General features: G+C 37.3%; 1 protein-coding gene across 10 annotated transcripts in view; it reads right to left on the minus strand.

Annotated features, from left to right (window-relative positions):
* Positions 1–27,706, minus strand: part of EML5 (EMAP like 5) — a 184,474-nt gene that overhangs the window by 72,024 nt on the left and 84,744 nt on the right. For all 10 annotated transcript variants that reach the window (XM_053889692.1, XM_019461971.2, XM_019461970.2 and 7 more), the window contains 7 exons: positions 25,977–26,082; positions 24,346–24,439; positions 23,301–23,401; positions 11,480–11,682; positions 10,756–10,867; positions 9,341–9,468; positions 3,875–4,016 (listed from right to left, as the gene is read on the minus strand). In XM_053889692.1, coding sequence (XP_053745667.1) covers positions 3,875–4,016; positions 9,341–9,468; positions 10,756–10,867; positions 11,480–11,682; positions 23,301–23,401; positions 24,346–24,439; positions 25,977–26,082 — 886 coding nt within the window. The remainder of the gene's footprint in view (positions 1–3,874; positions 4,017–9,340; positions 9,469–10,755; positions 10,868–11,479; positions 11,683–23,300; positions 23,402–24,345; positions 24,440–25,976; positions 26,083–27,706) is intronic.

The raw sequence follows: 27,706 nt of genomic DNA on the forward strand, positions 1-27,706 counted from the left end.
ACAATACAGATGAACATAAGGGAAGGGAGGCAAAAATAATATAAAAACAGGGAGGGGGACAAAACATAAGACTCTTAAATAGAGAGAACAAACAGAGGGTTACCAGAAAGATTGTGGGAGAGGGGATGGGCTACATGGGTAAGGGACATTAAGGAATCTACTCCTGAAATCACTGTTGCACCATATGTTAACTTGGATGTAAATTAAAAAATAAATTATTAATAAAAAATAAAGTAAAAACATTTCTTCCTCAAAAAAAAAAAAATTCAGGTTTGCAAAAAGCAGCTAGCAAACAACAAAATGGCAATAAACACATGCCTATCAATAATTATTTTAAATGAAAATGTATTAAATGCTTCAATCAAAAGACAGAGTAGCTGAAAGAATAAAAATATAAGACCCATCTATCTATTGCCTACAAGAGACACACTGTAGAAGTAAGGTCACACACAAAAGTGCAGGAATGAAAAAAGATATTCTATATAAATGGAAACAAAAAGAAGCTGGGCAGCTACACTTTTGTCAGACAAAATTGACTTTAACACAAAGACTATAATAAGAGACAAAGAAAAGAAGGTCAATACGTAAGGATAAAGGAGTCAATGCAGGAGGATGTAACGTTTGTTAATATTTATGCACTCAACAGAAGAGCACCTAAATACATAAAGCACATGTTAGCAGGCCTAAAGGAAGAAGTAGACAGCAATACAATAATAGTAGGGGACTTTAATACCTTACTCACATCAATGGATAGATCATCTAGACAGAAAATTATTAAGGAAACATTGCCCTTAAATGGCATGTCACACCAGACGGACTTAACAGATATTTACAGAATATTCCATCCAAAAGCAAGAGAATACACATTCTTCTTGACTGCATGTGGAACATTTTCCAAGACAGATCATATGTTAGGCCACAAAACAAGTATTAATAAATCTAGACTAAAATCATATCAAGCATCTATTCCAACTACAACAGTATGGAACTAGAAACTAATTACATGAAAAAAATGGAAAATTCACAAATACACGGAGATTAAACAGCATGCTACTGAACAACCAATGGGTCAAAGAACTCAAAAGAGAAATCAAATAATACCTCGAGACAAACAAAAATGGAAATGTAACATCCCCAAATTTATGGGATACAACAAAAACAGTTCTAAGAGGGAAGTTCACAGTGATAAACGCTTACCTGAAGAAATAAAGTCTCAAATAAACAACCTAACTTTACACCTCAAGGAACCAGAGGAAAAAAAGAACAACTGAAGGCCAAAGTTAATAGAAGAAAGAAAATAACAAAGATTAGAACAGAAATAAATCAAACAGAGACTAAAGTAATAAAAGGAAAAATTAATGAAACTAATAACTGGTTCTTTGAAAAGACAAATAAAATTGACAAACCTTTAGCTACACTAAGAAACAAGAGAGGATACAAATAAGTAAAATCAGAAATGAAAGAGATGTTACAAATGATACCACAGAAACACAAAAGATCATAAGAGACTACTATGAACAATTATAATGCCAACAAATTGGACAACCTAGAAGAAATGGATAAATTCCTAAAAATGTAAAACCTACCAAGACTGAATTATGATGCAACAGAAAATGTAACTAACATCAAATATATGTCAATTAAAAAAATCAGTTTGCTTTTTAAGAATTGCAATGTCAGTGATAAAATACTTTTGCTGCTGGAACAGACCACTCCCACCATCTTATACTTGGAATTCCACTGGTTCAGACAAAGCAAACTGAAGGAATTGCCAACAAGTCTTTATTAAAGAAACTCTAAGACTACATTTTAGAAGAAAATGATAAAAGAAAAAATGTCTGAGATACAAGAAGAAAATGTGAAGAAGTGAATAAGCATAGATAAGCCAAAGTAAACACTGACTGCATTAAACAATAATAATGTCCAATTGAAGAGGGATTAAAAAAACCAAATTCTCAAAAATTAAAAATAGAACTACCATATGATGCAGCAAGTCCACCCAGCAAGTCCTGGGTACTTATCTGAAGAAAATGAAAACACTAACTCAAAAAGACATATGCACCCCCATGTTCACTGCAGCATTATTTACAATAATCAAGATACAGAAACAACCTAAGTGCCTGACAGATAAATGGGTAAAGAAAATGGTGTGTAAATACACATACACAATGGAATATTATTCAGCCATAAAAATGAATGACATCTTGCCAAACACTATACCATCTCATTGATATGTGGAATCTAAAAAAACAAAAACAGGGGCGCCTGAGTGGCTCAGTCGGTTAAGCATCTGACTTCACCTCAGGTCATGATCTCACGTTTCTTGAGTTTGAGCCCTGTGTCAGGCTCTGTGCTGACAGCTCAGAGACTGGAGCCTGCTTCGGGTTCTGGATCTTCCTCGCTCTCTGCCCCTCCCCTGCTCACACTCTGTATCTCTCTCTCTCTCTCAAAAATAAATTTAAAAACATTAAACAAAACAACAAACTCGTAGATACAAAAAACATTGGTGGTTGCCAGTGGCAGGTGGGCATACATGGTGACTATGATTAATAATCACTATATTAATAATAATCATAATTAATACTATATTGCCTATTTGAAAGTTGTTAAAAGAGTAGATCTTAAAAATTTTCATCATAAAAAGAAAACATTTTGTAACTATGTATGGTGATGGACGTTAACTAGATTTATCGTAGTGATTATTTCACAATATACGCAAATATTGGATCATTATGTTGTACACCTGAAACTAATATGCTATGTGTCAATTATACCTCGATAAAAAAAAGAAAGAAAATCTGAGGTCTATTAAAGGTATGTTCCAAATTTGATCGGCTTCCTATGGCCTTGTGAAGAAGAGTATTTGATACTGTGATTTCCTGTGTACACAGAAGTGTGACTATGGTTTTGTGATCTTACTGTAACCCTTCATGTAGAAAGTTCAGTATAGAAATGCTGATATAACATTTGGTAATCTCTAGATCTCAGGGGGAAAAAACAACTAAAGAATGAAAATGCTGGCCATCAATAACTCAAAAAAAAAAAAAAAAAGAAGAGACAGTGACAGGAGTTCAATTATTCTAGAGACAGTGATTAGTTTCAGATTTTTAGTTAAGTACAAATGTTTGAATACAGTAACCCTAGAAGAACAGACTCTTTTAATAGAAGAAAAAAATAAATTAACTGACTGAATTACAAATTCATGTTACCTAACTTTAACTTGGCCCTTATTATGGCCTGACAATCCTTTCATCTGCTGTTTCCATCACATTTCTTACATTCCCAATTCCCAACCTTTTCAACCAGAGTTCCTCCTTCAGTACCTCCATATTCTAAAATAACATTCCCTACCACCTCACTAAGAAATGTGAAGCTATCTGTACATCCTCATTTGCCCTAGGTTAATAATATCAGTCTTAATGCAATAACTGAGCCCCTTATCTCTCTATACTGACAGGCTAGCTTCATTTGCCTCCTACAAAATGTGCTTAGTTTTGTTTCACCCTAAAATATTCTCCCCTCAATTCTGCTACCCCTTTATAAATTAAGGCCTTCTTTCTTCATTTTTGATTCTGAATTACATATATTCTAGAGTCATAAAGGGTAGATAACTTGTTTTCTTCCTGTATTTTTAATTCCAACATGACACTGCAAACAGGTTCAGGATAGGTATGCTCACAGGAGGTCTCACAAAGCAAAGACTGGGTATAATTAATTTTCTTTATATAGCATCATGAGCAAGTGCACATAGAATAAATATGTAAAGCCTTTTTTATACACCTACTGTAGCTTTCTTAGATTTGTGAAGAGTTAGAAAACTGTGACTAAATGTGACTAACATGTTAATCTGTGCTCAAGTCTGAGAGCCTCTTACCCTTTTTCAGTTTCCGGACAGCCAACATACAATGACTAGGAGACAGATCCCATATTCTTAAGGTTTTATCATCACTGACAGTAGCACAGATGGGCAGATAGGGATGTGTAGCCAAACCCCACACCTCTCCTTCCATGTGTCCCTACAAAGAGAACATAGTTAAGATAAATTTAACCTAAATATATGTGTTTTTAAAAGAAAACTAAAGACAACACCTGATAATACACGACAGGATAATGAATAATGGATTAATCTAAAACTTTCTCTTTGGAATATACCTTAAAATACCTCAGTAACAACTTTATCTTCACAATTACACTACAATCAGTTACTATTTAAACTAGTTTAAAATCCTAAAATAGTCACTGAGTGAGGAGAATAGAAACTGGCTGCCTTGGAATGTTAATAACTGCCACAGAGGAGGAAGTTCCTGCATGTGAGAACAAGGAGTGCTGCAGTCCTGCTCCCCAGTGAAACTGGTGAAATTAATAATAAAAAATTAAGGTCTCCGAAATGGTTCCAAGGGACTATGACAAATGAAGAAACATTTACTCAAGAAAGTCTGCTAATATTTGGTAAGAACAGTGAGAGTTTGCAGTATTTGAACCAAGACCCACTCCTTTCCTCCCCATCTCCAACTCACTGACCTGAAAACTCCACACCAGACTGATGTAAACAACACAAGGTATGGGTGCTCTCTCTCCTTCCCCTACTCTAATGGGCTATCTTCCCAGAAGAGGCAGGTGACCGCATTTCTTATCCTGCCCTCAATGCCTGTTAACAGCTGAAACCTTGATGAGTGCTGGACACAGGTGGGAACTCCCTTCTGCCATCCCTATTCTGAGATGGAGGTTCTACACTGGGGGTCATGCCACTAAGAATACTGGGGCTTCAGTTCAACCCAAGAAGACTTGAGGCTACTGCTCCCTACTACCCCTTCCCCAAAATGGAGCACTCAGTTTCTAAAGCAAGGGGCACTCAGAAAAGAGTCATCACTATCCAAACACTCAACTTCAGAGCCTTGGATCAGACAGTGTGCCTGGAAGAAAAAGCAAGCCATAAAATAGCTCCTAATGTCTCCTCAAAGGAAATGACTTGATTTGCTTCACAGTGTAGAAAAGTTCAAGCCTAAAGGTGCTCTCGAAAACAATGAAGGTTGTGATGAAAGGCAAATGGGAGCTGACTGGTACTCCTTAAACATACAGGCTACTCTGAAGACTAGTGAGTTTGCTCAACAGAACCAGGGCAATCTCAGAGATTGCTGGGAGGATACTGCTTCAAGTCAAAATCTCAAACATTAACCTATGAAAGGGGTGTCCCCTTTAAGGAGGCTGAGCAATTTGTGCTCTAGGCAAAGTGTGGAAAACAGTAGCAATTTAGTCAGCATCAGTCAGCAATTTAATGGAGTTCAGGGGCTGGGTGTAGTCAGGGAAAAAGACTGAGGAGAGAAGAGGAGAGGAGACTTCCCAAATCATTTTATGGAGCCAAAATGGCCCTGATACCAAAATCAGACATCACTAGGAAACTATAGACCCATGATCCCTTATATATAGTATGTGGATGCTAAAATCCTCAACTAAGTACTAACAAACTGATTCCAACATATACAAAAAGAATTCTACACCGTAACTAAGTGGGGTTTATCTCAGGAATGCAAGGTTGGTTTAAAAGATGAAAACTAATTAATATAATACACCATATCAATAGAATAAAAAAAACCCACATGATCTCTCAATAGACAAAGAAAAAGCCTTTGACAAATGCTTTTGACAAATGACACAATCTTTCATGATAAAAACTTGCATCAAACTAGGAACAGAAGTGTCATTCGTCAATCTGATAAAGGGCATCTATGAAAAATCCAGTTAATACTAAATGGTACAGATTGAGTACTTCCTCTGTCTGTTCTACTTCTAATCTACATTGTACTGAAGATTCCAGCCAGGATATTTAGCCACGAAAAAGAAATAACAGGCATCCCAATTAGGGGAACAGTAAAACTACATTTGCCATTCACATGATCTTATATATAAAAAATCCTAAAAATCCACTAAAAAACTATTAGAATAAATGAGGTCCATTATACTAGGAGACTTGTATACTAAAAACTATAAACCTGTTGAAAAAAGTTAAAGATGATCTAACTGAATGGAAAGATCCCATGTTCATGGATACAATTTAATATTGTTAAGAGGTGCTATTCCTCAAACTGACCCATAGAATGCTGCTACAAACACTGCTGTACATGTTTTTTTTTTTTCCTGTGTTCATCTGAATGCCCAGTTATGTACATATATCTCCACACTTTTTTTTTTTTTAATTCCACTGTAGATAACATGCAATGTTAGTTTCAGGTGTAAAATATAGGGGTTCAATAGTTCCATATATTATTCAGTGCTCATCAAGATTAAGTGTACTCTGAATCCCCATCACCTATTTCACCCATCCCTCACCCCCACCTTCTCTCTGGTAACCATCAGTTTGTTCTCTACAGTTAAGAGTCTGGTTTTTTGGTCTCTTTTTTTTCCCTTTGCTCATTTGTTTTGTTCCTTAAATTCCACACGAGTGAAATCAGATGGTATTTGTCTTTCTCTGACTGGTTTATTTTGCTTAGTATCATATTCTCTAGCTTTATCCATGTTGCCATCTTGCAAATGGCAAGATTTCATTCTTTTTATGGGTGAATAATATATTCAAAATAATATTCCATTTTATACACACACACACACCCGTCTTTTTTATTCATTCATCAGTTGATGGGACACTTGAGCTGCTTCCATAGTTTGGCTATTATAAATAATGTTGCAAAAAAGATAGGGTGCATGTATCCCTTCAAATAGTGTTTTTGTATTTTTGGGTAAATACCCTAGTGTGACTATTGGATCACAGGGTAGTCCTATTTTTCATTTTTTGAGGAAACTCCATGCTATTTTCTAGAGTGGCTGCACCAGTTTGCATTCCCACCAACAGTGCAGGAGTATCCTTTCTCTCCACGACCTTGTCAATACTTGTCATTTCTTGAGTTTTTGATTTTAGCCATTCTGACAAGTATGAGGTGATATCTCACTGTGGTTTTGATTTGCATTTCCCTGTATATCTCCACACTTTTTCCCCCCACACTTTTAATTACTATAAGTTTTATCTTATTTCCCGCATGGAGTTTCTCAAAAATTTCTGCACTCTTTTTGAGTATTTTTTCTTCTAGATGATTTTTTAAAAATCTTTCCAGAATTTTTGAAAAATATCATTTGGATTTGGTTTATGATCATACTGAATTCATAAGTTATTTAGATGTTTTATGTCTTTAGTAAAACTTTATGGCTTTCTTAACACTGATCTTCCATAGTTTTAGCTATATTTATTCCTGGCTATTGTATAGTTTTCTTTGTGAGTACTATTTCTATGTCCTATTTTTCTAATTGGTTATTGCTGATATATAGAAATACTATTGGCTTTTAGATGTTGATTTTGAATCTCACTTTACCAGACTCCTTAATTCTAGTAATTTTTCAGTTTATTCTCTTGAATATGCAAAGTATAGGGTTAAAATATCTGCAAATACTGACAGTGTTCTCCACTTATTTCCAACACTTAGACCTATATTGCTTTGTTTTTCTAGATTGGCTAAGACCTCACACACAATGCTAGACAATAATGGTGAGACCTGACATCCTTGTTTTGTTTCTGATGTTTAGGAGACAGCAGACATCTGAAATCTTAAGCTCTATAATAAATAGGAAAAATAACAGGATGTCATTTATCACTTCAAAATCTTTTCTTACAATTATAAAATTGTCTGTGTTTTTGAAAGTGCTGTCTGTGGATTCACCTGTAAAAGCGAACTTGTGTTAGTATTTTCCAAGAGATCATAAATATGTTAAATACCATGACTCTACCATCTTTCTACTTGAAAGGAATATTATGTGGGGCACCTGGGTGGCTCAGTCAGTTGAGTGTCCAACTCTTGATTTCGGCTTAGGTCATTATCTCACAATTTGTGACACTGAGCTCCTTGTTGGGCTCTGTGCTGACAGCGTGGAGCCTGCTTGGGATTCTCTCTATCCTGCCTTGCCCTACCCCCATTCCCTCTCTTTCTCTTAAACTTAAAAAAAATTTTTTAAAGGAATATTATGTAACTGAAGTTAAAGAGTAAGACACCAAATTTTGACAGTAAATTTAATATAAAACGTTTTGTTTTATATGTATATTTGTATATATTTGTATACAATATATACAAATATATATATTTGTACATATTTGTATATTTGTAAATATGTATATTTATTTGCTTACAAATTCTCCTTGGTACATCAGGATATTACGTTAACATTAAAGCATGTGCAGTGCTCTCCTCTAAGTGTGCTCTTTGATGTTTTAACAAAAGTGAGGTGGGGGGGAGTGGGGTTGGAGAAAAAAATAAGTCTGTAATAAGAAAGAACATAATTCTTTTTCAGAATAAAAGGCAAACTTAAAATTGGTCCTACCATATAGAGCTGGAGGACAATTTTTCATTAGGTAGATCCTACCTCACTTACTGTGTTTTAAAGTATTTATTGCTCTCCATACTTTTCAGAAAGATATAATATATATAGGAAATGTATACCTAAAAAATTCTTTTTTTTTTTTTAAAGGCAAAGGCAAAATACAGCATTCTTTTTTTTTTTTAAAGGCAAAGCTGGTTTTTTTTTAAGTTTTTTTTTTTTTATGTTTATTTATTTTTGATAGAACACAAGGGGGGGCGCAGAGGAGAGAGAGAGGGAGACACAGAATCTGAAGCAGGCTCCAGGCTCTGAGCAGTCAGCAAAGAGCCTGACACGGTGCTTGAACCCACAGACCATGAGATCATGACCTGAGCTGAAGTCGGTCGCCCAACTGATGAAGCCACCCAGGCGCCCCAATACAGCATTCTTGATGAAAATGTTAAGGATCAGGTGATCCTGCTCTTCCGTTTTATATTTCTACCACACAAATGTTGGTATTGCTATTATTTTTGTATTATGTTAACATTTGTTTTATTAATATTTTCACTGACAAATATTTTCAGCAACAAAATTTTAGTGTACATTTTTAATTTTTTTTAATTAGAAACTTAAGGATGAAAATGAAGAGTTTCACAGAAAAACAACTACCTTAGATTCAACAAATGTACTTCAAAGAAATAAAATTGAACATGAAATAAATTGACTTGGTTAAATTAATCACAACTGTTTTTTCTTTTCATTGGTTTCTTGTTTTGTGATAAGAAATTACTTAAAATATTGGCAATTATTCCACATGATAATGTGAATATTTATTTACTGATATCTACTCATCAAGCTATAATTAAATTAAAAATTTTTGGTATATATTATGAAATATTTCCCTAATTAATTTAACGTTATTTTCACTATTGTTAACTTTTGGCTCTTACATATTAATCAACTGCATATAAATGGAAAAAAAGTATATTAATTTTTTTCAAATTACCTGGACCAGAAGTGTTATTGGGCCACTTTTATCCACTTCTAGTATTTCGCCATTCTTTGTGCCAACTAAAATATGACCGTGTCCTAATGATATGGCACGTATAGATGGGTTATCTTCCAAGAGAAGACCTGAAATGTTAAGTGGAGATATTCTTCTAGGTATAAAGTCACTAGAATACAAGGATGTACATATTGCAGATGATGCTACTTTGACAATGAAAATCACGTTACAAGGTTGCCTTTTCCTGTATTTTAAGTATGCTAATAAATGCACTGCATTTTCCCAAACCACTCAATTTACTAATCTCAAAAGCACTACCTAGGAGTGCAGGGGTGGCTCAGTCAGTTAAGCGTCTGACTTGATTTCTGCTCACCTCATGGTGTAGTAGTGGTTCATGGGATCGGCCCCCCACGGCGGCTCGGTGCTGAGGGGGTGGAGCCCGTTTGGGATTCTCTCTTGCCCTCTCTCTCTGCCCCTCCCTTGCTACCGCTCTCTCTCTCTCAAAATAAATAAGTAAAAAAGTACCACCTATATACAATTATTATCCCAGCTCTCCTACTACTATTCCAATAACCGTTTCCTCTTATATTTGCCCCTCCTCATTCACATCCTTACTTTCTTAGAGCACCTACAATATTCCAGTCAGTACTTTTAATTCAATTCAAGATTGATGCTTTTCTGTCTACTATGTCCTAGGAAGGCTTCAGAGATATATTTGTAAACATAACAGGGCCAGCTCCTGCCCTCACAGAGCATATAATGCGGAAAACAGGCCCTGTGGGAGGAGCATAGTGAAACAGGAGCATAACATAAGGGAATTTTAGTTTTTTTGAGGGGATGGAGGGGAGATGGGAGTGGAAGCAATCATCCTCGAAGAAATAATGTTTGAGATTTGAAAAATGAGTATATGGTCAGATAATTGGAAGGGGCAAGAGGGAAGAGAAGGGCAAATTCTAGGCAAAAGCTATAGCATATAGAAAGGCCTGGAGGTCACAGAGAATGTGGTGTAATGCCTTAATACACTGAGAGCAAGGGTAAAAGGAAGGGCCTGCAAGGATACACAGGCAAGGTCAACAAAACACGAACATGAAACAAAATGCCAAGCTTGAACACAAATTCCTGACTGATGGTAAATGTGATGCCCATGTGGGCAATTTTCTTTGAAAAATTAAAAATGATAAATTATCACTAATAATCTTGCATTTGGCTAATACTTTACCATCTGTGTCACAGAAAATAGATTATGAAAGGACAGCAATGATTCTGGCACCCAGTTAAACAGCTTTTCCCATTAAATTCTGATGCCTATCTAGTAAAGATGGAAAAATATATTCCGTGTGCTCCACCTCAGTGGCCATGCATGTTAATGAGCAATTAACCTTTTACTGCTCAAATTAAATTAAATCTCAAATCACCTTTAGATCCTGGTGCCAAAGCGGCTCTTTTTATAGCATAGGTCTTGAGACATCTTTCAAAGGAGTCATCCCAAAGAGCTACTACCCCATCTTTTCCTCCAGTTACAAATCCCTTTGAAAGTAAAAGCTTCAAGTTAATAAAGATCTAAATGTTGAAAAAAATAACTTTATGTTGCAAACCTCTAGAGGAAAGAACATTTACAGCTAAAAATTACAGCTTACAAACAAATTAGCGTAAGAATCTATTATGTTTTTTATACATCAACATGAAAACTACAAAAATATTTACAGTAACACTAAACATTCTACTTTTAGGACAGGACTTTAAGAGCAAGGTTTGTAATTTGGAACCATAAGGTAACTCTACCACTTTTAGCAAGATACATATATTCTCCTGGATGCTTCATAATCCCATCCTTCAAAAAGAGAGGATAAGAACAGTAGTTACCTCTCAGGATATGGTGATAATAAAGCACTTAAGCCATTGTTGACACACAGGAAGAGATTAAGAAGTATTGAGTTAAAACTTTTTTAATAGCAGACCTATTTCACTCTGTGTTCAGAAGTTTGAAAGAGGAATAAAAGAAGGTAGAAAGGCTCTAGTTTACAGATTATTACTGGGTGGCTCAGCTCCGCAGAAAGGCAATACTCCTTTACTTGTGAAAATGCTCTACAATCCATGATCAAATTATGTTTAATGTAAAAATATCTTCAGGATACTTACTTTTTCCAATGCATGCATACTAAACACTGGCCCATCATGTGCTTTAACTGTTTTTACAAGAAAGACATCTCTCCAGATACACACGTCTCCTGTGGATGTTCCAGAAAAAGCCATCTCTTCAGTCCATCCATATACTGCACACATCATCGTGTCATTTTTCCCCAGTGTGCCCACGTAGCCTTTTCTTCCAATCAATCCTCCCCCTGGTTCATAAAAAAATATCACAGAAGTACCACTTTTAAAATGAATAAAATGATAAAATTTCTTTCCTACTGTAAATGTTTAAATAGAGACTTAAAAAGAAAAATATAAGTCTCTCAATCAGCAACTTGCCTGGCTGAGACAGCCACACCCACAGCACCTTTTAGGCCATAGCTTTTTGGATAAAAACATATATGCGAAGTTGGCTTTAATCAGTCCTTAGCACTTTTGGTTGGTTTTCAAAATTTTTTATTATGACATATTTAAGAAAACAAGAGAGTACCAAAAAACCTCAATACAATGAATGTATGTATATCCCCTAACAACCTACATAAAATTGTAAAAACAACGAAAACATGATGCCAATCCCATCTCCCTTTTTCACCCCTTACTATTGTGAAAGTGATGTTGACTATTCTCATGCATTCCTTTAAATTGAGTGGTTTGGGAAAATGCAGTACATTTATTAGCATACTTAAAATACAGGAAAAAGCAACCTTGTAATGATTATTTTTACTACTTATTTGTAAATTCTTAGGCAATGTTAGATTATCCATGTTTTAAGATTTTCTATAATACCATCCTGTATGTACAGTGAACAACAGTGGTTTGTCCTGAACAACAGTGGTTTGACCTGCGTACAAGTCTATTTTTACATGATACTTTTCAATACAGTCCAATAAATGGATTTTCTCTTATGATTTTCTTTTTTTACAATGTTTATTAAAAAAATTTTTTTTAATGTTTATTTATTTTTGAGAGAGAGACAGACAGACAGAACATGAGAGGGGGAGGGGCAGAGAGTGAGGGAGACACACAATTCGAAATGGGCTCTAGGACCTGAGCTGTCAGCACAGAGCCCGACACGGGGCTCGAACTCACAAACCACAAGATCATGACCTGAGCCTAAGTTGGATGCTTTAACTGATTCAGTCACCCGGGCACCCCAAAATGTTTACTTTTGAGACAGTGTATGTGCACACATGTGGGGTAGGGGCAGAGAGAGAAGGAGAGAGAATCCAAAGCAGGCTCAGCACAGAGCCTGACATGGGGCTCGATGTCATGCACTGTGAGATCATGACCTGAGCCAAAATCAAGAGTCAGATACTTAACCAACTGAGCCACCCAGGGGCATGCGTTATGATTTTCTTAACATTTTCTTTGCTCCAATTCACTTTGTTGTAAAATTATGCTACATAATATACTTTATAAAATATGTGTTAATTGATGGTTTATGTCACTGGTAAAGCTTTGGGTCAATAGTAGGCTATTAGAAGTATTTGGGGAGTCAAATATTATATGCAGGGTCAGCACCCTAACCTCCCATGCTATTCAAGGGTCAACTATATTCCTTTGCAACTTGCTTTTATCACCAACAATCTGTAGTGGAGTTTTATATATGTTGATTTGTACATCTAGAAAATGCATTTTTGTAACCCTGTAAGCATTCCATTATATGAACATAACCGTCCATCCATTTTCCTATTAATGGGCACTTGAGTTGCTTCCAAGCCTTTGCTATTGAAAACAACACTGCTTTGAACATTCTTGTAAAGGCCTCTTCTATGCAAGTACAAGAGATTCTCTAGGAATGCCCAGGAATGACCACAGGGTATTCACAAAAGGGAAAGCATATAAATGAGAGGTATCATCTGTTGCCAAACTATTTTACAAAGTTGAGGCACTAATTTACACCCCCATTAATAGTGAAAGGAGTTCTTGTTGCTTCCCACCTTTCAGGAATATTTGGTATTGTTAGACTGGGGGACATGAAATACCAACTGAATTTTACTATGGTTTTAATGTGCATTTCTCTGATTATTTTTTATCATATTTTCCTATTTTTATTGGCCATTCATTACCTATTGATATCTTTTGCCCAATTTTTTTCCCAATTGAACTTATTCATTCATTCAGGAAATATATATGCCAGGCACTATTCAAGGCACTGGGGGTAAAGTTATGAACAAAAGAGACAACAAAACTCCCTGTTCTCATGGAGTTTCCTGGTGAGACAGTCAATAAATATAACAAATAACCAAAATGTGCACTATGTTAACAGATGATGATGGGTGCTATGTAGAAAATGTGAGCATAAACGGGAGATAAGAAATGGGAGAGGCCCGTTTTAAGTAGGGTGGTTAAGAAAGGCCTCACTGGGAAGGTAGAAGTTGAATGAAGGAGGTAGCAAGAGCAAGCCATGCAAGAAGAGGGTTTAAGGCAGAGGGATCACCAAGGGCCCAATGCAGGAATGTGACAAGAACCTTCAAGGAACAGCTATAGAGGTCAGTATGGTGTCGCAAAGAAAATAAGGGAGGAAGTAATGGGAGATGGGGTCATAGAGGTCAAAGGCAGCATTACAGGCCATTGTAAGGATTTATTTTTTTATTTATTTTTTTTTTAATTTTATTTTTATTTTTTAAAATATGAAATTTACTGTCAAATTGGTTTCCATACAACACCCAGTGCTCATCCCAAAAGGTGCCCTCCTCAATACCCATCACCCACCCTGCCCTCCCTCCCACCCTGCCCTCCCTCCCACCCCCCATCAACCTTCAGTTTGTTCTCAGTTTTTAAGAGTCTCTTATGCTTTGGCTCTCTCCCACTCTAACCTCTTTTTTTTTTTTTTTTTTTCCTTCCCCTCCCCCATGGGTTTCTGTTATGTTTCTCAGGATCCACATAAGAGTGAAACCATATGGTATCTGTCTTTCTCTGTATGGCTTATTTCACTTAGCATCACACTCTCCAGTTCCATCCATGTTGCTACAAAAGGCCATATTTCATTTTTTCTCATTGCCACGTATTATTCCATTGTGTATATAAACCACAATTTCTTTATCCATTCATCAGTTGATGGACATTTAGGCTCTTTCCATAATTTGGCTATTGTTGAGAGTGCCGCTATAAACATTGGGGTACAGGTGCCCCTATGCATCAGTACTCCTGTATCCCTTGGATAAATTCCTAGCAGTGCTATTGCTGGGTCATAGGGTAGGTCTATTTTTAATTTTCTGAGGAACCTCCACACTGCTTTCCAGAGCGGCTGCACCAATTTGCATTCCCACCAACAGTGCAAGAGGGTTCCTGTTTCTCCACATCCTCTCCAGCATCTATAGTCTCCTGATTTCTTCATTTTGGCCACTCTGACTGGCGTGAGGTGGTATCTGAGTGTGGTTTTGATTTGTATTTCCCTGATAAGGAGCGACGTTGAACATCTTTTCATGTGCCTGTTGGCCATCGGATGTCTTCTTTAAAGAAGGGTCTATTCATGTTTTCTGCCCATTTCTTCACTGGGTTATTTGTTTTTCGGGTGTGGAGTTTGATGAGCTCTTTATAGATTTTGGATACTAGCCCTTTGTCCGATATGTCATTTGCAAATATCTTTTCCCATTCCGTTGGTTGCCTTTTAGTTTTGTTGGTCGTTTCCTTTGCTGTGCAGAAGCTTTTTATCTTCATAAGGTCCCAGTAATTCACTTTTGCTTTTAATTCCCTTGCCTTTGGGGATGTGCCGAGTAAGAGATTGCTACGGCTGAGGTCAGAGAGGTCTTTTCCTGCTTTCTCCTCTAAGGTTTTGATGGTTTCCTGTCTCACATTCAGGTCCTTTATCCATTTTGAGTTTATTTTTGTGAATGGTGTGAGAAAGTGGTCTAGTTTCAACCTTCTGCATGTTGCTGTCCACTTCTCCCAGCACCATTTGTTAAAGAGACTGTCTTTTTTCCATTGGATGTTCTTTCCTGCTTTGTCAAAGATGAGTTGGCCATACATTTGTGGGTCTAGTTCTGGGGTTTCTATTCTATTCCATTGGTCTATGTGTCTGTTTTTATGCCAATACCATGCTGTCTTGATGATGACAGCTTTGTAGTAGAGGCTAAAGTCTGGGATTGTGATGCCTCCTGCTTTGGTCTTCTTCCTCAAAATTACTTTGGCTATTCGGGGCCTTTTGTGGTTCCATATGAATTTTAGGATTGCTTGTTCTAGTTTCGAGAAGAATGCTGGTGCAATTTTGATTGGGATTGCATTGAATGTGTAGATAGCTTTGGGTAGTATTGACATTTTGACAATATTTATTCTTCCAATCCATGAGCAGGGAATGTCTTTCCATTTCTTTATATCTTCTTCAATTACCTGCATAAGCTTTCTATAGTTTTCAGCATACAGATCTTTTACATCTTTGGTTAGATTTATTCCTAGGTATTTTATGCTTCTTGGTGCAATTGTGAATGGGATCAGTTTCTTCATTTGTCTTTCTGTTGCTTCATTGTTAGTGTATAAGAATGCAACTGATTTCTGCACATTGATTTTGTATCCTGCAACTTTGCTGAATTCATGTATCAGTTCTAGCAGACTTCTGGTGGAGTCTATCGGATTTTCCATGTATAATATCATGTCATCTGCAAAAAGCGAAAGCTTGACTTCATCTTTGCCAATTTTGATGCCTTTGATTTCCTTTTGTTGTCTGATTGCTGATGCTAGAACTTCCAGCACTATATTAAACAACAGCGGTGAGAGTGGACATCCCTGTCGTGTTCCTGATCTCAGGGAAAAAGCTCTCAGTTTTTCCCCATTGAGGATGATGTTAGCTGTGGGCTTTTCATAAATGGCCTTTATGATCTTTAAGTATGTTCCTTCTATCCCGACTTTCTCAAGGGTTTTTATTAAGAAAGGGTGCTGGATTTTGTCAAAGGCCTTTTCTGCATCGATTGACAGGATCATATGGTTCTTCTCTTTTTTTTTTGTTAACGTGATGTATCACGTTGATCGATTTGCGAATGTTGAACCAGCCCTGCATCCCAGGAATGAATCCCACTTGATCATGGTGAATAATTCTTTTTATATGCTGTTGAATTCGATTTGCTAGTATCTTATTGAGAATTTTTGCATCCATATTCATCAGGGATATTGGCCTGTAGTTCTCTTTTTTTACTGGGTCTCTGTCTGGTTTAGGAATCAAAGTAATACTGGCTTCATAGAATGAGTCTGGAAGTTTTCCTTCCCTTTCTATTTCTTGTAATAGCTTGAGAAGGATAGGTATTATCTCTGCTTTAAATGTCTGGTAGAACTCCCCTGGGAAGCCATCTGGTCCTGGACTCTTATTTGTTGGGAGATTTTTGATAACCGATTCAATTTCTTCGCTGGTTATGGGTCTGTTCAAGCTTTCTATTTCCTCCTGATTGAGTTTTGGAAGAGTGTGGGTGTTTAGAAATTTGTCCATTTCTTCCAGGTTGTCCAATTTGTTGGCATATAATTTTTCATAGTATTCCCTGATAATTGTTTGTATCTCTGAGGGATTGGTTGTAATCATTCCATTTTCATTCATGATTTTATCTATTTGGGTCATCTCCCTTTTCTTTTTGAGAAGCCTGGCTAGAGGTTTGTCAATTTTGTTTATTTTTTCAAAAAACCAACTCTTGGTTTCGTTGATCTGCTCTACAGTTTTTTTAGATTCTATATTGTTTATTTCTGCTCTGATCTTTATTATTTCTCTTCTTCTGCTGGGTTTAGGCTGCCTTTGCTGTTCTGCTTCTATTTCCTTTAGGTGTGCTGTTAGATTTTGTATTTGGGATTTTTCTTGTTTCTTGAGATAGGCCTGGATTGCAATGTATTTTCCTCTCAGGACTGCCTTCGCTGCATCCCAAAGCGTCTGGATTGTTGTATTTTCATTTTCGTTTGTTTCCATATATATTTTAATTTCTTCTCTAATTGCCTGGTTGACCCACTCATTCTTTAGTAGGGTGTTCTTTAACCTCCATGCTTTTGGAGGTTTTCCAGACTTTTTCCTGTGGTTGATTTCAAGCTTCATAGCATTGTGGTCTGAAAGTATGCATGGTATAATTTCAATTCTTGTAAACTTATGAAGGGCTGTTTTGTGACCCAGTATATGATCTATCTTGGAGAATGTTCCATGTGCACTCGAGAAGAAAGTATATTCTGTTGCTTTGGGATGCAGAGTTCTAAATATATCTGTCAAGTCCATCTGATCCAATGTATCATTCAGGGCCCTTGTTTCTTTATTGACTGTGTGTCTAGATGATCTATCCATTTCTGTAAGTGGGGTGTTAAAGTCCCCTGCAATGACCACATTCTTATCAATAAGGTTGCTTATGTTTATGAGTAATTGTTTTATATATCTGGGGGCTCGGGTATTTGGCACATAGACATTTATAATAGTTAGCTCTTCCTGATGGATAGACCCTGTGATTATTATATAATGCCCTTCTTCATCTCTTGTTACAGCCTTTAATTTAAAGTCTAGTTTGTCTGATATAAGTATGGCTACTCCAGCTTTCTTTTGGCTTCCAGGAGCATGATAAATAGTTCTCCATCCCCTCACTCTCAATCTAAAGGTGTCCTCAGATCTAAAATGAGTCTCTTGTAGACAGCAAATAGATGGGTCTTGTTTTTTTATCCATTCTGATACCCTATGTCTTTTAGTTGGCGCATTTAATCCATTTACATTCAGTGTTATTATAGAAAGATATGGGTTTAGAGTCATTGTGATGTCTGTATGTTTTATGCTTGTAGTGATGTCTCTGGTACTTTGTCTCATAGGATCCCCCTTAGGATCTCTTGTAGGGCTGGTTTCGTGGTGACAAATTCCTTCAGTTTTTGTTTGTTTGGGAAGACCTTTATCTCTCCTTCTATTCTAAATGACAGACTTGCTGGATAAAGGATTCTCGGCTGCATATTTTTTCTGTTTAGCACACTGTAGATATCGTGCCAAGCCTTTCTGGCCTGCCAAGTTTCAAAGGAGAGATCAGTCACGAGTCTTATAGGTCTCCCTTTATATGTGAGGGCACGTTTATCCCTTGCTGCTTTCAGAATTTTCTCTTTATCCTTGTATTTTGCCAGTTTCACTATGATATGTCGTGCAGAAGATCGATTCAAGTTACGTCTGAAGGGAGTTCTCTGTGCCTCTTGGATTTCAATGCCTTTTTCCTTCCCCAGTTCAGGGAAGTTCTCAGCTATAATTTGTTCAAGTACCCCTTCAGCACCTTTCCCTCTCTCTTCCTCCTCTGGGATACCAATTATGCATATATTATTTCTTTTTAGTGTATCACTTAGTTCTCTAATTTTCCCCTCATACTCCTGGATTTTTTTATCTCTCTTTCTTTCAGCTTCCTCTTTCTCCATAACTTTATCTTCTAGTTCACCTATTCTCTCCTCTGCCTCTTCAAGCCGAGCCATCGTGGTTTCCATTTTGTTTTGCATTTCGTTTAAAGCGTTTTTCAGCTCCTCGTGACTGTTCCTTAGTCCCTCGATCTTTGTGGCAAGAGATTCTCTGCTGTCCTGTATACTGTTTTCAAGCCCAGCGATTAATTTTATGACTATTATTCTAAATTCACTTTCTGTTATATTATTTAAATCCTTTTTGATCAGTTCATTAGCTGTTGTTATTTCCTGGAGATTCTTCTGAGGGGAATTCTTCCGTTTGGTCATTTTGGAGAGTCCCTGGCGTGGTGAGGACCTGCAGGGCACTTCCCCTGTGCTGTGGTGTATAACTGGAGTTAGTGGGCGGGGCCGCAGTCCGACCCGATGTCTGCCCCCAGCCCACTGCTGGGGCCACAGTCAGACTGGTGTGTGCCTTCTCTTCCCCTCTCCTAGGGGCGGGATTCACTGTGGGGTGGCGTGTCCCGTCTGGGCTACTTGCACACTGTCAGGCTTGTGTTGCTGGGGATCTGGCGTATTAGCTGGGGTGGGTAGGCAAGGTGCACGGGGGCTGGAGGGGCAGGCTTAGCTCGCTTCTCCTTAGGTGATCCACTTCAGGAGGGGCCCTGTGGCAGCGGGAGGGAGTCAGATCTGCTGCCGGAGGTTTGGCTCCGCAGAAGCACAGAGTTGGGTGTTTGCGCGGAGCGAGCAAGTTCCCTGGCAGGAACTGGTTCCCTTTGGGATTTTGGCTGGGGGATGGGCGGGGGAGATGGCGCTGGCGCCTTTGTTCCCCGCCAAGCTGAGCTCTGCCGTCCGGGGGCTCAGCAGCTCTCCCTCCCTTTGTCCTCCAGCCTTCCCGCTTTCCGAGCAGAGCTGTTAACTTATGACCTCCCAGACGCTAAGTCGCGCTTGCTGTCGGAACACAGTCTGTCCGGCCCCTCCGCATTTGCCAGCCAGACTCGGGGGCTCTGCTTGGCCGGCGAGCCGCCCCTCCGCCCCGGCTCCCTCCCGCCAGTCCGTGGAGCGCCCACCGCCTTGCCGCCCTTCCTACCCTCTTCCGTGGGCCTCTCGTCTGCGCTTGGCTCCGGAGACTCCGTTCTGCTAATCCTCTGGCGGTTTTCTGGGTTCTTTAGGCAGGTGTAGGTGGAATCTAAGTGATCAGCAGGACGCGAGGTGAGCCCCGCGTCCTCCTACGCCGCCATCTTCCGGAACCCCCCCATTGTAAGGATTTAAATTTTACTCTACATGAGATGGGAAATGGTTAGTGGAATGAAATCTGGCATATCATGTATTAATAGGTTCATTCTGATTTCTGGGTTGAGAGTAAATCAGAGAACAGCAAGGAAGAAAGGAGTTAGATGTCTATTTCAATCATCTGGGCAAATGATAAAGGTGGCATGGACCAGGGCGGTTGGATGGAAGATGATGAAAAGTGGTCATACTCCATATGGGGTGCCTGGGTGGCTCAGTCAGTTACGTGTCCGACCTCGACTCAGGTCACCATCTCACGATTCAAGAGCTTGAGCCCCTCATCCGGCTCTGTGCTGACAGCTCGGATCCTGGAGCCTGTTTCAGATTCTGTGTCTCCCTCTCTCTCTCTCTGCCCTTCCCCCTGGCCCATGCTCTGTCTGTCTGTCTCTCTCTCTCTCTCTCAAAAATAAACATTAAAAACAATTTTTAAAGATAATAAATAAAAAATAATTTTTTAAAAAGTGGGCATATTCCAAATGTATTCAGAAGACTGACTTTTCTTAACACAGCAGTCAGAGTTGTTAGTGAACTTGTAAGAATAATTAAGTAGACTCATGAGGGGGAAAAATAGGTCAGAATTCCCTCAAGGGAAAGAAGAAGATAAACTGCAAAGTAAACATTTAAACAATGGTCTAAAGGTGTTAAAGTACATAGATAAGAAGAGAAACTGATTAGCAACTCAAGGGTCGAGTTGAAGGAAGGTTTTTGTTTGGTTTTATTTATTTAAGATAGAAAAATAACCCCACATTTGTATGCCAAAGAGAAAGAGTAAGAGGGAAAAGTGAGGATGCGGGAGAGAAAGGGAAGAAGGGCTGCAGTGATGTCCTTGAGTGGGCGAGAAGAGAAAGGATCTAGTATACAAGGGAAGGGACTGGCTTTCAGGAGAGCACAGACTGTCATCTGGAGCAGGAGAGGCAAACTACAGGCTGTGGGCGAAACCCTGTCACCACCTGTTTTTGTACAGGGCCCACTGGAACAGGTTAGCACTGGGAGCTACACAGGCCATGCTTATTTCCTTCTCTGCTCCCAGAAACTGCCTCCCCAACTTTTGGCTGCCAGCTAGTAGTTTCCCAAGGTCTAAGCTTGTTACCATTGACAAGTTGAGGACTTTGCTAATGGCAACTGGCTAATGGCACCTAGCAGTGGAATTCCGTCTAGGAGCTGCCTCAACTCTAGCTAGCTCCTCAAGGTGAGAAGGTAGGGCTTTCCAGAAGGAGAACACACTAGGACCTATGTGTCACTGGGGAGGAATAAGACTGACCATGGTTCCCCCAGCCCAAACTGCCAGGCCCTTTCACTACAGCAAGTTGATCTTGGAGAGAATATCTCCAGTTAATGGCAACCGGGTATAAAATAGGGTAGGAGTTTTCACTCTTGTTCTGTAAGTACTTATATAATATTCTTGATTTTGTCCCTGGGCCTAGAAGTCTAAACTATTTGCTATTTCTCCATTTACAGAAATAGTCTGCCACTCCTGGTTTAGATAATAATCAACTGGGTTTTCTGACAGGCACAGCATAACATATTCCTATTGTACCAGGTCATCATTGCACTCAAAAAACTCTTGGTGGCTCCCTGCCCCTACCAAACACGAAACAGAGCTCAAATTCCTTCGAGGACAGATTAATAATTCATAAGTTGAAATTCTCAAAGCCTAGATCTGAGACAGGAGGTCAGAGCTCCCTTTTAGACTCAGGCCTACGCCATGACTACTTAATTTACATAAAGCTATGCATTTAGAGGATTAGCACTTACTCCAATGAATAAAGTGGTTACTTATTTCTCACTTGGCTAGTGAACTCCATGGATCAGAACACCAAAAGTGAGGAAGGCTGGAAGGCACATCAAAGTTTTAACATTTACCCATATGGTTCAGTTTCAGGTCTACTATATGACTAATGAAACTTAAGGAAAAAGTTATTCAATTGTAAATCTCTTCATTCCAAAACTATTTACTTTAAGTCTCTTTTTTTAAAAAAAATTTTTTTTAATGTTTATTTATTTCTGAGACAGAGAGAGACAGAGCATGAGTGGGGAAGGGGCAGAGAGAGGGGGACACAGAATCTGAAGCAGGCTCCAGGCTCTGAGCTATCAGCACAGACCCCGACGCGGGGCTCGAACTCACACACTACGAGATCATGACCTGAGCCGAAGCCGGATGCTCAACCGACTGAGCCACCCAGGTGCCCCTTTAAGTCTCTTATTTCAAAGAAATTTACAAAGGTTTTTGGTTTTTTCCAAGACAGAAATAATAAGTACTACTTGTTTGGTATTTGCAATTCCAAGTAAATAAGATACTCTAAAATTTTGTTTAAATATATAGGAATGAAAATGTGAAAATACTTCTTTTTACTATGTAAATGTATATACACCATGATCTGATGAGTTTGTGATAAAGTAGAAAATCCAAGTCTGAAAACTAATTCACGTTCTATGTAGTTTACAATTTGAAAGTAACCTGAACTTGGGAAATGTCTTCACTAAGACTGTTCTTTTCTTAGATAGGTTTTATTTCTATTATTCGCGTATTTTATCTGTAAGGTTTAAGTGGGCTGAGACTTAGATATCAAACTGGTGGAATTTATAAGTATACTACTTATACTACTAGTTTATTTAGAAAGGAGACATTTTTTATTTTAAAATGCAAACTTATTTCACAGCTGCTAATCTACAGTTACAAATGACTCAAGCAATACGATTTTCCGCTTCTGTATCATTTTATAGCATATAAAGAATTTTTACAAAATTTCTCATTTTCAGTTTATACTAAAAAATATGTGTTTAGCAGAAGAAAGGAGTTTGGACATCACTTGATTCATCTCATAAGTTAAACCCTTTTGAAAATATGAATACTACATCAATGTAGTCAATAAATACAATAAAAACAATCTTCTATTTGTTTATAATATATCAAGACAATTGTGAATCACTTAAAAAAACATTTTGGATAATTTTAGATTTTCATAAAAGATTCAAGGGTAACAGAATTCTTGAGTTTAACATCTTACATACTATAGACTATCTGTCAAAACTAAGAAACCAACATGTTTAATGCATTTCTATTAACTGAACTCCAGACCTCATTCAGATTTCACCTGTTTATCCATTAATATCTCCTTTCTGTTCCAGGGTCCAATCTCAGATACTGCATTGTACTTAGCTAAATCACTTTTAAAAGTAATAATTTCTTGTTTCAAAGGAGTAAAAAGAAGAACTTCCTTACCTGCTCTACGCCAAAACTTCACGTGTTTAATTCCAGCTGTAATTAACTTATCAGGCACGTAGGGGTTCATCTTTACAACAAAAATCTTATCTTTACTTCCTCTGAAAAAAACAAAACAATGTTTTAACTCTGAAGATAAATCTTTCCTATAATAATCTTTTGCCTAATCCATACTCTACCTTGATTACTCCATTACTGAACCTTTGACCCACTTATCTCTCAGGTTTGGGCTATATAATCATGAATTTGCACATTTGCTATTCTGTCATAATTTTAATTTCTTAACTCTTCTCAATGGAATTTTAAGAGATAGGAGCAGTGTGAAGAGAACTTTTGAATAGCACTTACTATAGTACTGTGCATAGGGAACTGTGGCATGAATCAGTTAAAGAAAAAACTTTTATAATACTTTGTTATAGTTTAACATAGCCATTGCAAACACAAAGTTCCTCTTAAACTATTTTTTATTTGGCCATTATCTATGTGCTGAAAGAAGCATTTAACTGTATTTTTAAAGTGCTTTAATGTCTCATTTTAAGGAGTAAGACATTAAAAAAATAATCTCTGACACTGTTGACTATTTCCTCCTTTAAAGCAATTGTTAATATTTTTTATTATAAAATACACACTCATAGTAGAAAATTTAGAAAATGGAAAATGTAACAGAAAATAAAAATAATCTCTAGCTTCTTTATGATATAGATGTTTATGTTTCATCCTTCAAATATATGCTATGTGCATTTCCAATGGCTATATAATAGTTTATCATACAACAGAATTCACTCTACCTATAAATGCAGAGTTTTAGATAATAGCTACTTCCAATGTCTTACTACAGTTACAGTAAAAGTAGGTACACAAGGGATAAACCTACAAATGAATCCTTAATTTGTCTTTTTACCATGATTATACTATTTATTCAATGGTAACAAAGATGGTAGCAATTAAAAAAAGGTTACATGTTTGATTTCAAAACTGTTTTAATTAAAAACATTTTTAAGTGATTTCAGTACTTTGCCAATGTGATATCAAGTTTTTCCCCCACCTTGCTACTGAAAGTTTCTCTCCTTTCTTCCAGTCCCACAGCACAATAGTGTGGCTATCATCTATTCCAACTGAAGCCAAACGTTTCCCATCCGCTATAAAAATGAATCAGAGAGACACTGGCCATTAACATTCAGAAGATAAAAAACATTCAGTACATGTTCTGAAACCACAGTACTATATTTAAAATTTTATAAAATGATGTTAAATGTTAGGCATGCATATATATAGCTATAAAATAACCAGAATTTGTAAGCAAGGAAAGAGTAATTTCTCAATGCATTTAAACATTGTTATTTTTCTCTGGCCTCATTTCCAGGTTAGGATGGGGAGGAAGTAGATAAGTGGAAAAAAGAGATTTTAAATAAAAAGAAAAAATTAAGAAAGAAGGAAAGATTTACTTCAATTAAATTTACTGTAAGAACTCTATTGTGATATAACAACTCCTAGGGATTATGAAAATTAACTGAATGAAAAAGATGTAGGTTACAACCTCGTACCGTCATTAATATGACCGTTTGTAGTGAAGGTCAATTATATTAGTTGTTACTATTATCAAACAAGTAATGAATGTATTACACAAATGACTGAAGTCAGTCGTGCTGACAGGTGTGCACATGTTTATAGGCTGCAAAGGCCCAAACTACAATTAAACATTTACCACCCTGCCACTTTTTGCAAACCTCAATTAGTTCGTTATCACTACCTGTGAAATTTCTCTTGTTGACTCCCTTGTTTGCCATCAATCTTCTTGTTTCTTGACATTCAGCATGTCCCTAAAGGCATATTTACACTTCCCCCCAATAATTCACTCTCATTTCAGTTGGAGCAGCAGAAGGCACAAATTTGCCGTTTCTTGAAATAAAATCCTCTATTAATGGTATTTCTCCCCTCTCCCCAATCCACATCCTAGCTTTCATTATAGATCTACATGCAGTTGTTAAAGTGTAAAATATAAAGCAAAGAGCTAAAATGGTCTCAAATTATTCTTATAAGATAGCCTGGAATTATCACTTTGTAGAAATGCTAGAAAACAAGTATCTCAGTATTCACCTCTTTCTTTCTTAGCTTTCACCCTAAACATTTTCAGTTTACTCTGTGGCTAAAAAATATTAAGTGAGACTGGGGTTTTCCCAAAGCAAGAGGTACATAGAATGAGCAGTAATTCAGATGGTTTTAGATGTTATACAAACATTTTCTGTTTTAACAGAAACATATTTATATTAATGGGTATTAAAAATAACACGCGTTAAATTATAAGCTAGCCCGCAAACCCACACTCTCTGCCCTGACTGGTTAGGACAATAGTATGTTCATTTGAAAACAACTGTGTAGGGGCGTCTGGGTGGTTCAGTCGGTTAAGCGTCCGACTTTGGCTCAGGTCATGATCTCGCGGTTCATGGGTTCAAGCCCTGCTGACAGCTCGGATCCTGGAGCCTGCTTCGGATTCTGTCTCTCCCTCTCTCTCTCTGCCCATCCCTGCTTGTGCTGTCTCTCAAAAATAAATAAATGTTAAAACAACTGTGTAGGTCATAGCTACATGACAAGTTTAAGCAACACTGATTTCAACTATAATGCTATATATCACCTCTGCATTTTAACCATTCTTACTGAGACAGAAAACAGCCTTACCTGAGAAATCAACAGCACAGACACCATATTGGTGGCAGCCCTTTAATACTGACAATGGTTTAATGGTCTCTGTATCCCATATGTGAATTGAGGGATCCCTACCTACCTACAATAGAAAGAATTATAAAAGTCATACAATTAAATTTTTTATTTTCATATGTATTAAAAGGAAATAAAATGGGATTTTACAGTCTTATTTGTTATGGGCATTTATCAAATAAAAAATATAAAGCAGATTGTATATGTGACTGACATTTCTTTCTTACATTTGTTAAAATGCTAATGAGGCTAAGCTCAGTGTTTCTAGGACTGTTCTGTGTGACTCACAAATCTTATCCTATACTTCATCAATAAAGATAATTCTCACTGAGCACCTATAGTTAGCTGTATTGCCATGCTAGAACAACGAGCACTAAGACATTCAGGTAAATTTTGCAAACTCAGTAGGAAAACAAGACATTTTCAGTTAAATCAGAATATCTGGTAACAGATGCTTAATGAAGACGAAAGGCTGTAAAGAAAAGGAAGGGAGGATACGTGACCTGGCCTTCAGAAAATGCACTCTCAGATAAAAAGAGAAGAAAGCAAGTACATTCTAGGCTAGGATAATGCTATAAACAAAGATACAGAGGTACTTAAACAAGTACTTAAAACAAAGTACTTAAAGTACTAAGCAGTTAAGACTCTGAATAGATGCTATCACTTAGGTTTTTACTTGGTTTAGATGTTCACTGATGCACAGGTAAACTATCAATTTGTAATTATTCTCTTAGACTCAAGTGATCACTTTTAACTACAAGGATAAAGAGCTAGAATAGCTTTGCCTGTAAAGGCAACTCCTGAAATAAAGGATATAGCTGCCAATTATTATTAATTTTGAGACTGATTTTATATAAAGACATAACAAATAACAAGACTGCCAACAGCCAATATTTCACTGAAGTTTTTCAGCCAAACGTTCCCACGGACCATTAAGTCTTCTGTTTAACTTCTGTAGAGTTTGACACTTTTGATAATTTCACAGTAGCACTGTCTCCTGGTTCTTTGATCTCCTGGACTCTTACTAATGAGTTTCCTTCACAATTTCATTACCTGTCCCTTAAATATAAACTCCCCCAAAATTCTGTCTTTAATATTCCAGTCTTTTCATTCTACATTTTTGCCTTGGGGTATCTCACTTTCAGTTTCAATGGTTAAATCAACAAATGACTCCCAAATTCTACTTTCTAATATTAAACTCTTCTTCTGAATTTAAGACTTACATTTCCAATTGCCTATCGGACATCTCACATGGAAATGATGATGATGATGGCAAAGGCTAACATTTACTGAGAACTGACTTATGTCCTAGAAACTGTTCTAAACGCTTTACAAGGATGGACTCATGTAACAATCAGCAATTCTAAGAGATAGGCAATGACGATATCCTTATTTTAAAACATACAGAGACTAAGGCACAGAGAGGCTAGGTTATTTTCCCACAGCTAATAGGTGGAGAAGCTTGAACAACACCATGTTCAGTGCTGGCGAAGATAAAAGAGTGAGTGCTATTAGGGCACGTGTGGGGCATGGCAGTCAGGGATGAGAGGAGGGGTTAGGCAAGTTTTCAGATGTTACCTAAGTTTTAAAAGGAATAAGAATTAGATGAAGTTGGAGGACTGAACAGAAATGGAGGGTAAGAATTGTCCAGAGGAGGCAACTAAGTAAAAGATGTGAAGCAGTATTATACA

The sequence above is a fragment of the Panthera pardus genome, unplaced genomic scaffold, assembly GCF_024362965.1.
Source record: "Panthera pardus isolate Hobbes unplaced genomic scaffold, ASM2436296v1 HiC_scaffold_24, whole genome shotgun sequence".
Lineage (NCBI taxonomy): Eukaryota > Metazoa > Chordata > Mammalia > Carnivora > Felidae > Panthera > Panthera pardus.